General features: G+C 46.6%; 1 protein-coding gene across 1 annotated transcript; it reads left to right on the top strand.

Moving 5' to 3' along the window:
• The first annotated feature begins 1,044 nt into the window (after positions 1-1,044).
• Positions 1,045-13,387, top strand: LOC122368997 (tetraspanin-7-like). The gene is made up of 7 exons (XM_043343353.1): positions 1,045-1,185; positions 2,913-3,101; positions 3,463-3,555; positions 3,736-3,813; positions 4,146-4,265; positions 10,043-10,126; positions 10,500-13,387. Exons 1-7 carry the CDS (start codon positions 1,108-1,110, stop codon positions 10,566-10,568), a joined length of 711 nt encoding a protein of 236 aa, XP_043199288.1. The 5' UTR covers positions 1,045-1,107; the 3' UTR covers positions 10,569-13,387.
• The last annotated feature ends 1,005 nt before the right edge of the window (positions 13,388-14,392 follow it).

Here is a 14,392-nt window from a genome sequence, read left to right as displayed (position 1 = left end):
CACGGCTCACCTAAATCACCTCGCGTTACCACAAAGTATTACCATTTCGTAGAGTTCCGTCTGACTGCAGGGTTACGATGTCACGCGATGTAGTGTTAAAAACCAACACAGAGACTGTTGCCAAGCTCCCGTGATGTGTGTGGCTGGTCGCCGCTCACGTGCACACACGTGCCGTGCACGTCCATTCGCCATAGCTCACGTGCACATGTGCTCACTCACGTGCGCCACTCGAGCGCAGTATGTACGTACTCGTAAGTACATGGCCACTAGGAAAGATCTTGAAACGGCCATCATTTTCCGTAATACCTACATGATCAAGGCTGATCATGATTGCGATCATGATTATGCATGACCATCGATGATAATAGGCAAGGCAATTAGAAAATGTTGTAGGTACAGGCGCCCACCGCTAAAGTAATGTGTGGTTTTACCAATCTCAACGGATGGCTTTGACCGACGATTTTTAAATGCGGACTGATTGAAAAGAAGACGTCAATAGATAAAGTTGTAGTTGCAAGGGTGAAGATACATGTAAACTATCATTTAAAGTCTCGTTGCAGTCTGGCTAATCGTTCCTAGGCTTCAGAAGCAGAACATACCCATGACTGAAACCACACATTACTTCTCCTGTGGACTGTACATACTACATGTGTCAAGTATGTGCATGAGGGAAGAACAATTCCATCCCACCGGGACGTCTGCAAAGTCCAACAGTCTTCACCCTATTCTGTCATCACATAGCTCTGCAACGAAATTTTTAGGCCGAAAGGGCTCGCTTTCACCACAACAAACTAACAAATGAGGTCACGCGGTTGACCCGACTTTAGGTGACCCAGCTCGGGGCACAATATACCCACATCCACAGTTTTGCGTTTGGCTAAATGGCGACTGCCGCGCCGTGCGGCCGCTAATTCACAAACCACTGCGGCCGTGCTTGCCGAGCCCTGAGGAAGCTGCTACGCCGCAATCGATACTGGACGCTTCCAGCGCCGGCCGCCAGGTGTCGGAGGCTCATCGATCGGCTCGACGGGGCCCGACCGGCGCCCCGCCTGCTCTCGACGGTGCCGCATCCTCTCCGGTAGGTGAGCCCACTTCTGTGACGCCACCATGTCGGAGCAGTTCGCCACCGCGGCCGCCATGTCCTGCCTGAAGATGCTGCTCATGCTCTTCAATGTCTGCTTCTGGGTAAGTCCGAAACCCTGAGTGATGAGTTCGCTCTACGCGGATAGCTTGCATGCTGGTGATGCTGATCTACGCAGTTGTGAGCAGTGGCGGCGGAAGCGGGGGGGCAGCGGGGGCACGGCGCCCCCCCCATCTTCCAGGGTGGGGGGCAAACATATCTTTTTGCCCCCCCCAAAATTGTTATCGACGAAGTACCACAATACTTCCATACTACCTACGTCAGGAACATATGCCAGTTTGGCTGAGTACCTTTTTATTAAGTTGATATAGCGAGTAACTTGGATTTATAATAGCCGTTTTCACGACGGGCTATCCGGCGAGCTAGTCCGTGACGGACTATTTCCACCAAACGCCCTCCACACATAATGCTCAGAAATCAAGCAGAGCTATCTACGAGCTACCGGTAACCGAAGTCTGGAAGAGTAGGACGGAACGCGAGTAACCCGGCACGGACGTCACGAAAGTGCGTCTGAGCGTGCCACAGGCCTTTCCCCGCGACTCTGCCAGACGCCAGCCGGCATAGGCGCGTGAGCCGGGGGGCAGCATGGGGGCAGCCTGCCCCCACAACTCTGGGGCCGTGGGGGTCTCTGCCCCCGCAAAGTTTCAAAGGGCCAGGAACCGTCGGGGCAGCTTGTCCTCCCCATATTAGCGGCCGAGGGCCTCAAAGAAAAGCTGAATGGAAGACAATACCTATTTAAGTAAAAAAAATCCCCCTCTGTACGGGGACCCGCAGTTGCTATTGTACACGAACCCCAACTCTAGCCGTCTGTCCTGTCCAGTAACAACCGATAACATTGATATCGACTGCCGGTCCCTGCACAAGAGCAGCTGAGGTTTTCTGTGCGTGCCCTCTGACAGCTTATCGTTGTTCCCTGTGAGGGTGCTGGGACAATTTACTCAGGGTCGCTGTACAGTAGCAACTGCGGGTCCCCGTACCTGACTTGACAGCTCATGTGTGGAAGCTTTAAACGTTTATTCCAGGTTACCAAAAAGGTAGTTTCTTGACTCAGATGAGACTAATTATCTCACTTATTTGCAAATGTTTTATTTTTTATTTTTGTTGTAAAGGCCAAGAGGTGAAAAATAAGTGGCCTAAAACCGGTGAGAAAACTAGATTTGGGGGTACCCTAGGTTCCGGGAAGGATCAGGTGTGCCCCCCCATCCCAAAATACCTTCCGCCGCCACTGGTTGTGAGGTCAGCCCATGTCACTCAGGTAGAGCGAATAGAATATTGGCAATGGACCAGCGATAAAGGCAAGCAGGAGGCAGGAGGGCTTGAATTCCGAGAGGTGCCATTGATGTTTGATGTCACCGATGTCTTCAATCGCCGCCGGGTGTTAGGCAGTGCTGATTACGTCATGTTGTGCCGTCGCAGGCAACTGTTACAGCTGCGCTGGTGCGCATGCGGCATGCACGATCCTTCCGTCCGCCGCGCCGACCATGAACAGGAAGTGATCGACACGTCTTTGAAAGGAGATATATCTTCAAAAAAGCTTCCGTACCTATAGAAATAAAAGACGAAGATGATTCGTTGAAGTGAGAAGGGTATTGGCATTGCTAATGAACGTGCTTCTGTTTGCAAATTGCAACGAGGCCTCACTAGAATCACTTTATCCTACCATTAGCGCATTGCCCATCCACTGCTCGCGATAGGTTTTCTGTATAGCCATATGTCTACGTTGTGTTCTCGCACTGCATCCCGCCGTGACAGCCCCTCACCCCCTCCCCAGATTAGCGGCATCGTGATCCTGGGGATCGGCATCTGGATCCAGATCAGCCTGGACAAGTACGTCGAGGTGTCGCCCGAGTTTTCCGACTCTGTGCCGTATGTGTTCATCGCCAGCGGAGGGCTCATCATCCTGCTCGGCACGTTCGCGTGCTGCTGTACCGTGAAAACGCAGCCGGTCCTGCTCTACATTGTGAGTGATGCGGGCAGGGTATGAGCGGTGTCAAGGACATACATATGTAGGGGCGGTGTATGACCTTGGCCGCGGCAGCGGGCACTTCTGGTATATCAGCGAACGGCACCTCTGCGCATTGGTAGCACCTTGGGTAGCACCACCGTCTTGTTAGCGGCAAGAAACACCGGGGATGAAGTCACGCGATTCTGACTGTTGTTTGCAGTGATAAATAGGGAAATGAAACGTGTTGTTATAAGTTTGCAGCTATACCTTTTAACGTGTCTTATATGCTTCAGATGTCTTCAGACTGCTATTTTGGTGGTATAGATTGAATGAGTTAAGGATAATGACTGTTCAGCGATGTCTCTCTCCATTCCAGTATTCGTTCTTCCTACTTCTGGTATTCTTCATCGTCCTGGCGGCCGGAATATCTGCCTACGCCCACCGCCAAAAGATAGTTGAGGTCTTCCAGGTAAGTGACGCCACACGGATATGACGTCACTGTGACTGTGTGCTGTGGCTGCATGTTGTGAAAAGTGCGATTGATTTTAAAAAATTACACAAACCGTTTGCATTTTTGAGAAGTGAAAAGCGTTCGTGCTGCATGAACGGTACTGTGGATATTACCTAATTAGGCCCTTTTTGTCCTCAGGATGGTCTGAGGAACGGCCTGAAGGAGTACGACGTTGACAAGGATAAGAAGGAGGCCATTGATTTTATCCAATCGACGGTGAGCTGCGCTCCTCTCAAACATCCTATCGAACATCTTTTTTCCATGCCTTCTAGATAGCCCAATCATGAAATGACGTCATATAGTATTGCTGCAGTCGATGTGACAAAAGAAACTTTAGCGTATGTATTTCCGGCAGATGACTAACGTTTCACTTTACACGAACAGTAGGTGATGGATAAATCGCATCTCCTTTCATGACAACTGACGCCATGATTCTCGCACAAAGTCACAACGCCCTACTGGCTACTGCAGTTTTCGACACTTCGCCACCCCTAACGTCCGGACGCTCGGTGTATCTAAAGCCCCCTCCCCTCTGCCCGCCCGTGCAGCTCCACTGCTGTGGCATCAATGGCACCACCGACTGGAACAGCACCCCGTCGGCCCGCTCTCCCGACTCCTGCTGCGCCCGATGGAACGAGGACAACACCTGTGTGGTCGTCTACCACAACGTGAGTCGGGCGGGAATGAGAGAGGGCCAGAGCTCTCCGGAGATAGCATGATTCAAGGGACAAGATACCAGGGCAGGCCTGACACTCCCTGAGTGAAGTATGAGACTGACTGCGGACGCTCTGGGTGATCTGGGACAGCCTTTGTCACCTGTGGAGACCCGCGACGGTCTGTGGATGCCATGGGTGCTCTGGGACAGTCTGTGGGCACTCTGGCTGATTTGGGGACATACCGTGGATGTTTTGGGTGATCTACTAGGGACAGTTTGTGTCACCCGAGGTGACATGGGACACTACGCTCACGCCTTGGGTGATTTGGGACAGCCTCTGCCGCCTTAACCCGCGCCCCACTGGGGTCTGCGTATAACACGCCCTACTGGGGGGGCTATTCATAGCCCCCCCTCCTAACTCCGAAACTACTGGGCCGATCGTCAAAATTCAAACGGCGTCTGATAGCCCCGGAAGAACTGTCGAGCGAAACCTAATTTCATTGACCTCGAGGTCACTGATGACGTCACAGGTCAGGTCAAAGTAAAAATTATTAGCATTTTGCTTGTTCACGTTTTGGGCTCTGGCCGCCGTCTTACCAGTCAGATCAGGCTCATTTTTGGATCACACACTCGTGAACAGATGCTCTAGATACCCCGAGGGTACCAAACTTGTACTTTGATTTTCAGGTCAAGGTCAGGTCATCACAGGTCACGAAAATATTATATCATGCGTCGGTCACGTGACACATGTTTTATGGTCCATTTAGGCCAGAGATTTCGAATGTGATGTCGTCTGTGTCATTCGAGGTCATTTTGAGTCGAATTTAGCTTAGGTCAGGTCACTTTCAGGTCAAAAAAGGTCAAATTTTAAAGTTAAAATTTTTCAACAAAAAAGGTGTCTATTGGATGCAGTTTGAGCTCAGAAACACGATGGTGCTATTTATATTGGCGTACGATGTCAAATACGTGCTGAAAAATTGATTTGAAAAATTAATAATTTTGAATTATTTGCAATAATGCGTAAAACTTGGCCATTTTTAAAGATATTTAGCTAACACTTGCTAGAGTTAGTCATAATAATGCGTTCTATTACATATATTCCGGTTTTTTCGAAAAGTCAAAAACTTTTTGAAAAAAATGCGCTATTCTTAGTCCTCTCATGCAAAGAAATTGGATCTGGCTTAAAAACTGAGCTCTTGGGAGCGATTGCCGTGGTTCAATGTTTTGCGTCGAAATCGGCCGAACATGACGTCACTCTGACGTCATTTCCGGCCGACCTATGGTAGCTACGAAGTTAAAATTTTGACACAAGGTGTCAAATTGATGCAGCCGAAGGTACTGAAAGTTTGGCGTCGATACGTGAAGCGGTTTGGAAGTTATCGCAGAAAAACGGGAGGGGGGCTATAAATAGCCCCCCCCAGTGGGGCGCGGGTTAAGTATGAGCTGGGACAGAGTATGCCACCCGAGGTGACCTGGGACAGTGAAATGACGAATATCAAACAGCACATGCAGCCTGCAACAAAGACCTCGTCTAGCTGCTCATTACAAGGTGTTCTGCTAAGGCCCAGCTAGACAGTGGACACACAACAGCTCAACTGCACTGCAGGGAAGCGAAGACGGACAACAGCAGCATCGCCTCAGTATGTGGCTCTCCTCAGGGGGTCTTTCTCGGTTCGTAGAAGGCTGGCCGAGTCCTAGCGACCCCCAGGTGATCCATTCGAGTACCATCTAGCTGTTCAAACACATCGAGCCACAGATCGACTTAGCGACCTTTTGGAAAGGAATGCAGGCAGCCTGGTCGTCAGTGAATAATGATACATGAGGATAGAGGTCACCTGCGAAACGCCTGGACAAGGCTTAAGGAAGTAGGCACCAGACATGTGCATGGATCCGAGTGGTGGATCTATGATCTCAGTGGTCAGTGGATCTCGAAGCAAAGTACCTACAGGTTGGGATCTATGATCCCACCGGATCCGGCGTGAAAAATGCATCTTGGATCTATGATCTCATATAATCTGACGATAAATTAAGAACTAAATTAAGATCTATGATCTGAGTGGATCCCACCATGCACCACATTTGAAACCATGTTTTAAATCATGTTTTAAAGGGCTTCTATGCCAATAAGTGACACAAAACTATGGATTATGACGTGCGATCACATAAAATCACTACAACAGAACGTTTGTGAGTTGAAACAAGTGCTTTTTTGGGATATATGTATTGACAAAAAAAAGTGAGGATCTATGATCTCACTGGATCTCAAGCAAAAAATGAGACTCGGATCTGTGATCCCTATGGATCTATCGATAAATTACAGAGCTGGATCTATGATCCCGACGGATCCGAGATCAGGATCCGTGGGATCAGATCCCAGATATATTTTTTTCGGATCCATGCACATGTCTGGTAGGCACACACCTTTGTTAGTTATTGTGGGCCACCTTATACAATTACTTATAATGGCAAAAAGTTAACATGCTAACCACAAATACCTAATGATCCTATTAAAATATGTCGTATTTAAATGACGCGTGAATCAAATGCACTGGCCAATACACACATTGTAATTTTCTGTATGACCACTCGCTTTCAAGGACACCGTTGCATTCGATTTCATAGCCGAAAGAAAAACTGTGAAGCCTATGATCCCGAATGGCACCTGTTTACCGGTGCCAAATAAAACAGTCTCTCGATTGGCTTGAGAGTCGAGACCCAGGCTGGTACGAGGAGACGACGTAAGTGTAAAACAAAATACATAGGTATGTTTTCTGCTGACTCATTCCGGACCCGCTGCCTGGGCCACAGAAGCAGTATGAATGTGAAGGGACGTTATTGGAAATATAACCGATTACTTACGATAGTTTCGTTGGAATTGCGCGTCAAAAATTCACATGACTGGAAAGTGATAGCAAAAAAAGCAACAAATGATGACTTTCTCGTGAACCTGTTCGGATATCGCTATAATATAGGATTGTATGCATATAGAGCACCTGTTCGGAACCTGTTCGGATATCGCTATATTATAGGATTGTATGCATATAGAGCAGCAACATACCATCGGTATCTATTCGTATCCCCGCTGCTTGATCCCAGGTGACCTAATTCTTGGCAGATCTGGTTAAATGTAACAGCAGCATTTGTCCTGATTAAGTCTTTTCCAATGGATTCTAGTTTTCTTATCTCCAGGTCGATGGCATTGCCATGGGCTCCCCGTTGGGAGTGCTATTTGCCCAGGCGTACATGGCGGCCGTTGAAGAAGAGGTGCTTGCCGTCAACAAACCGTACGTTTATGCTCGGTATGTTGACGACATATACGTCGACATAGAAAACGAAGAAGCGCTGTTAGCGCTCAAAAGACGCCTTGAAAAAGAATCAGGCTTGAAGTTTACACTTGAATACAGTGTCAACAACAAGATCAACTTCCTGGATGTTGCAGTGGACTCGTCAGGCTCGCAGACGACGACAGACGTTTACCGGAAGCCGACTGACGCTGGTAAATGTCTCCACGGTCAGAGTGAATGTCCAAGCCGCTATAAAGAGGCTGTGGTCCGGGCATATGTACATAGGGCTATCAAATGTTGTTCGTCCTTGGAGCTCGTCAATCAAGAGATTAGAAGAGTGAAGCAAATACTTACGAACAACGGCTACCCAATAAACATGATTGACAGAATAACAAAGAAAACAATGGCGAAACACATCGGACAAGAAAACGACAGTGAACGCAGGGTGACAGGCACGACTCACGTACTATACTACAAAAACCAAATGTCCCAGGCGTACAAAACAGACGAGAGCGCCCTCCGAACCATCGTTCACCGAAACTGTAAGCCCGCCCAACAAAACGACAAGATCGACCTACGAATTTACTACATGTCACCAAAAACAAGATCCCTAGTCATGACCAACAACCTAACAAGAGACAAGGCTCCACTGTCACAGACCAATGTTGTTTACCAGTATAAATGTAACAAGGAGGGATGCGCACTCCAGCCTGGTAACGCTTACATCGGCAAAACAGTGGATACTCTAGATCACCGACTATAGTCGACTACAGAATGATGTTCCACTTTTCACACGCAATTATTTGCCTGGTGTGCTAGGCACTAGGCTGTGCCGCATCACACGGGCTGCGCTCACAAATTATAGCTTTGTCCCAATGCTCACAATCGACACGCTTAATTGCGTGATAAACGGCACAACTTAGCGCTCCGGTCAACTGGTAGCTTCTGAGGAGTGGAACATCATTCTGTAGTCGACTATACAAGGACACAAATACAAAGGAGCACCAGAACAACATAACGATGAACACCACGCGGATCCCTTGACTAAAAAACAGTTAGAAGAGAGCACCACTATCCTCTGCTCAACGACCAACCGGAGACGTCTGGGTGGCCGGCCGTGGTCACGCTTTTGCGAGGCTTATATCTCAGCAACCACTTGACCGATTTACACGTGGTAATTTTTGTAGGGTAGCTTCATTCCTTCTACCAAGTATTGGACTATTCCCGATGCATGTGGGTGACCCCTTATGCACGTGCCACGTGCAAAACGAAGAGGTGTCAGTTTTGTTATTGTTGCAATATCTCGGTAACTACTTGGCCGATTGCGCTGAAAGTTGGCATGTAGGTAGGCACCCACTAGGCACTGCATATACATGTGCCAGAGTTGGGGTGCTGCTGCACGTGCGCACGTGCAGGGGTCGTTTCCAGATCTCGGGAACGGCTGGACCGATTGCGCTCAAATTTGGTACACGGTTAGGGACCGGTTAGTAGGGTGCCGTGCACAAGTCAGTTGGGACCCATTTTGCACGTGCGCACGTGCAGGGTGCCGCTTCCAGATCTCGAGAACGGCTGGGCCGATTGTGCCCAAATTTGGCACATCGCTAGAGACCAGTTAGTAGGGTGCCGTGCACAAGTCAGTTGGAGGTACACCCTCGCAATTTCGCACGTGCAAGGCCCACCCTCTCGCTCGCTCCGTTAGTCGCCCCAAAAGGCGTTATACTGGTCAAAAGGCGTGACATTGGTCAGAAAATGAAAATTATAGTGTATAATTGTTTCACTGGTATTCTATAATTTTGCACTGTTATGTGAATTTTTTATGTGAATTATGTAAATAAAACTGAAAAAAAGAAAAAAAATTTGCACTGTTATATCTACCAATATGGTGACCTAATATTTAACGTCTTTGTCATGTTGCAATGTCCGAACTTATAATTGTATCGTGCGCAACATAGTCTCGCTGAGGATGATTGAGGGAGTATATCGAAACCGGTCCGAAAAAATGTATGTAACTTGGAATGTGTTTTTACTTGCTATCATGAATTCTATCTTCAGTAGAGTATCGATCCAAGAAAAGAAGGCGATAAGAAAACTAGAATCCATTGGAAAAGACTTAATCAGGACAAATGCTGCTGTTACATTTAACCAGATCTGCATCGAAAACAACTTGCTTCCCAAGTTTACTAATTCTTGGCATGGGGCTTAGGTATGTTTGTGCCTTTCGTATACGAAAGGTATAATTTGATTAGAATTCAATGCAAAAGCAATGCCATTTTAAACAATTTGATTGATCAGACTGATAGCATCGATACTTCGGTATAGTTATTGCATGGAGAGCTAGGTATGTTCTCGGTACCTCATCTCGCCTAACCCTTTGCCTTTTCGGCGCCCAGCCGCAGTGCTTTAGATGTGTAAAGTTATGTGTGTTCTCACGTATCGTACCTACTTAGCACTTGTATCTCAACTTGATTGGAAATGATAGGCCAACGACGCACTTTCTCTATTTCAGGGCTGTTACAAGAAGGTTATGGAAATATTCTACACTAACATTGGAATAATCGCCGGCGCTGCCATCGGCCTGGCCTTCTTCCAGGTACGTAACAGTTAAACGTCTCGTATGTACTCTGCATGCTCTGTCGTTGGAAAGAAGTTTAAGTTTTCAAATGTATGTAAGTACAGCTCACCGCTAAAGTAATGTGTGGTTTTACCAATCTCAACGGATGGCTTTGACCGATAATTTTTAAATGCGGACTGATTGAAAAGAAGACGTCAATAGATAAAGTTGTAGCTGCAAGGGTGAAGATACATGTAAGCTACATTTAAAGTCTCGTTGCAGTCTGGCTGATCGTTCCTAGGCTTCAGAAGCAGAACAAACCCATGACTGAAAGCACACATTACTTCTGCTGTGGACTGTATCTGTTATGTCACACATTGCATTGACAGCGACATTCGGCTTCTGTCCTCAGGTAATTGGCATCGTCCTGGCTTGTATGCTGGCTAAGAACGCTAAGCGGGCTCACTACCAGCAAGTATGAGGTTCGGCCCACTCCGGCCCTCACCAAATGGCGCCAGCCAACGGGCTCAATTGACAACTAGCGCCATCTCTGACCGACCTGACGCGCCACGGACAGCAGCTGTAGTCGACAACAGATCCACGAAGCATCACGAACCGAATTATGAGCGGCCAATTGAAAGACGTGAACAAGTGCAATTTTATTTGTTTTGATGCACAACTCTAGCCCATTCTTATTGACCACCATAACACCATGGAAGCTCATGTAAGTTTACAAATCCGGTCGGCTTCGCAAAGCTTTAATAGTGCATTTATATATCATTTCCCTATTACTCACAAATGCCCAAAAACATTCATTGATCTAGAAATAGCAGCGCTTTTATGATGTTAGGTTTTCACGGTACGCACTGCAAGGTCCAAAGGTGTCACTATACTGATGTAAGGTTTTCTTTGAAAATTGGTTGGCTACATGACCTTAACCCTATTAGTGGCAGGCTCCTGGCTACCCCCTATTAGTGGCAGGGGGGGGGCTGTTTACGACCCCCCCCTTGATATCTCGAGATCTAACGGGCCGATTTTCAAAATTCAAACGGCATTCGATTTCGCTCAACGTGATCTACATTTCTAAAAAAATGAAAATTAAAAAATGTCAATAGGGGGGTAGAGGGGGGTAAAAACGGGCAAATTGCAGATACATTTTAGACTGTTTATCACGGCCAGGTTTCTGAACCAATCTTAACGCAACTTTTGCCGATCGATAGAGAATGAACCAGGAATTCACATGGATCCTAAAAATATGCATTTTCAAAAATCATAGGCGGATACAGATCATTGAGATTGGGGGTACACAAAAAGTATAGTAAATAAGGTTTTTGTTGGTACTGTTTCTAATAAGGGTGGTAATGGTCTTGTTATGTTATAACTTTCTTATGAGAGAACGACTAAAATTGTATTGGTAATGCATAGGCGGTGTCAGGGCACCTATGTTGGGAGGTAAAACATAACCCCCCTTTTTGGACGCCTGGATCCGCCTATTATAGCAAAAACGTGTCAAAAGAGGATGCACAATAACTGTATATGTTATCACATGATACCTTTCATTCACTGTTCGTAAAACTGGTGCAGCATCGTGATATTCGCCCAAATGACTCGCTTCACGAATAGGACCCCCCAATTCCCAGTGCTCTGGAGCCGCCCCTGGTAAAGTTATGAACTTGAAATTTTCAGGGAATGTGCCCAATTTAGTTTTAGGAAAAGTCAGAAAATTTCAGCATCGTAGCTTCAGCGGTTTTGGAGATATTCCCGAAAAACCTGAGGGGTGGATAAAAACAACCCCCCCCCCCCCCTGCCACTAATAGGGTTAATTGCGGCTGAACACAAATAGTTTTCTTTTGGTCTTTCAAATTTACATTGCACAATGCACTTGGTGTAGGTATTATGGAGCTAACAAGTGTGGGTAGAATCATTATCACATTCACGTTAACAATATACCCATTCATTTTCAGTTAGTTTATAGCACACGTATTTAAGGTGACGGCATGTGCCAAAATGGAACGTAACTACCGAATATCTAATAGCTTTTTTGTACATTTTATAAACTTGAATAATTAATTGACTAAGAACTGTTTCTTTTTTTAGAAGCTAACTGATATATAGTGAACAGATGGAACTTCGTGTTTCAATGTAGTTTGCACACTAATGCACATGTCAATCGAGTCGTCTGTCGTCCATGTGCAAGCTTCTGGTATTTACATAGAATCGCACATAATTCCATAGATACTGTGTGGATATGCACTATGGAAACATCTGTTCTTATAAGTTCGGATGGTTTCTAGCAAGCAGAGGAGAGCGTTGGTCCAGAGTCGGTCAGAGATGGCTGTATATGAGAGTCCGGGACGGCCATTCGAAAGATTCTCCTGTTGTCACGTGTGTGACTCGTCAGTCGTCACGTTTCTATGGCAACCGAGGCACGGGGCTGGAGTGGTATTCAGAGCGAGATCTTTCTGAGATGTGATATAAATGTTATTGAAACTCTGTTCTTTTTGTCTCGTTTACAAGGCTAGAACTCCAAACTTTGGTGTTTTACGTCGTAGTTTCATTGTAGTGTAAGCTATGGTAAAACTGCAAAACAGCACTTTTGCAGACTTCAGTGGTATGTGGAACACTCTGAAATACTTGTTGACTAGGTCAGAATCAGTTCTGTATCGTTTGACGAGCTACTATCGCCAAAGCATCAGCTGTGTAATTGTGAAGTGTTTATACCTGATGTTTTTTTCATGTGACATTTGACTTAGCCTTTTGACCGTGTATCATTTATCTAGCATTATGTATAGTCCACCCTTTTTGAGAATATCTCTTCAGTTTAGTATGTTTTTGATATATGCCTAGGAATTAGCAAGGTTCAGATGTATGTGATGTAGATACTAGAGAATCGTTTTGCTTAGTTTATTTTACCACAGTTTACCTGTCGCAGACTCGCAGCTGATGGTTGCATTGGAGGCAGCGGAGTGTTGTCGTTTAATGGAGTGTCTGAACTGGAAAAACACATAGCTTTACTGGACCTTCCAATATGATTCAGCTCTATAGGCACGTTACACTATATTTGATGTTAATTACAGTGTAATGAGTGTGCATGCATATCTATATATTTAGCCAACATTTAAAGTAGACATTACCTTGTAGCATTGTCCTTATAATGTGAATTTTCATCAGCCTTCTATTCAGCCAGTGAACAAACATTACTGTTCGTATTGTGTGTACCTATCTTGTACCTTTGTGCATGATCTGCAGAGACCTATGCTGTTGTCGATATGCTTATAAATATACATTTAATTACCTTTCATTGACAATTTGTTGCTTGGCGTACATAATTTGTTACTGCATTGAAATAAGGCTCATATCAGCCATAGTTACGTCACGGAAGCGCCGAATCTACATATTCTCTCAGACCCCTCCCTCCCTCCCTCGTGAAGGGAGTGCCACTCATCAGCTGCGCCCTAATGACCGGTGAGGGGGCGTCACATGGCCGATGGAGGCGACTTTGGCACTGCCACGGCCCCGTCCGCTGAGTCACCGCCGTGCGGCTCTTTGTTGGACAACATGTTCCAGCCGGCGGGGTGCAGGGGCGGTCACACCTGCCGGCGGGGTGCAGGGGCGGTGACACTTACACCTACCGGCACCAGCTGTGACCAGTCCCTCGGGGGTTCCTGGACGGGCCTTACCCGCGCCTCCGACCCGACCCATAGAGCTCTGATCGTTTATCATGTCACTTAGATGCAGCTGTTCCGCCTTATGGCCTAGGAAGGGTTTATTGTATCAGCGCGAGCCACTTTGTTCTTCTGATCAGTCACTTTATGTCGTACAATATGTCACAAAGCCAATCATATATTTTGTGTCAGGATCAGACCAATGGAGAAATTGATAGCATCAAAAAACGATCTAATCACAAGGACAAGCTTTCGTTTGCCACGTCACTGGCGGATCCAGGGGGCATTTGGGGCAAATGCCCCCTGCCCCCGCAGCGCTTGAAATCGACGAAAATTTGCGGTTTTCAAGAATAAAACGAAAGCTAAACAAATTTTATTCGGACAAGTTTGTTTTAAACTTCACAGCATTACGTTGAATAATCAAAATCCCGATAAGTTCTTGGAATTTGGAGAAACTTCTTAGGGGTATGCCTCCCCCCCCCCCCCCCGCAGCGTCAAATACTGCCTTTCTGGATCCGCCAGTGTGCCACGTTGCACGTCTTACAGCGTCTTTTTGCCTTGAAGGCATGAGCTGAAGCTGTTGATTGTTTATTGTTTAACGACCCCATTCCCAATGTAGTTACATGGTAAAATTTCAAGG

Source organism: Amphibalanus amphitrite, unplaced genomic scaffold, assembly GCF_019059575.1.
Source record: "Amphibalanus amphitrite isolate SeventyFive unplaced genomic scaffold, NRLGWU_Aamphi_draft 000033F_arrow, whole genome shotgun sequence".
Taxonomy (NCBI): Eukaryota; Metazoa; Arthropoda; class Thecostraca; order Balanomorpha; family Balanidae; genus Amphibalanus; species Amphibalanus amphitrite.
Note: the sequence above shows the minus strand (reverse complement) of the source record. Positions and strands in the feature narration are given on the sequence as shown.

Excerpts from the sequence above, each read along its gene's own strand:
- LOC122368997 (XM_043343353.1), top strand. The coding sequence starts at position 1,108 with ATGTCGGAGCAGTTCGCCACCGCGGCCGCCATGTCCTGCCTGAAGATG. Across the intron at positions 3,814-4,145 it reads TTGATTTTATCCAATCGACG|CTCCACTGCTGTGGCATCAA; the intron begins GTGAGCTGCGCT and ends CCGCCCGTGCAG. Across the intron at positions 10,127-10,499 it reads TCGGCCTGGCCTTCTTCCAG|GTAATTGGCATCGTCCTGGC; the intron begins GTACGTAACAGT and ends TTCTGTCCTCAG.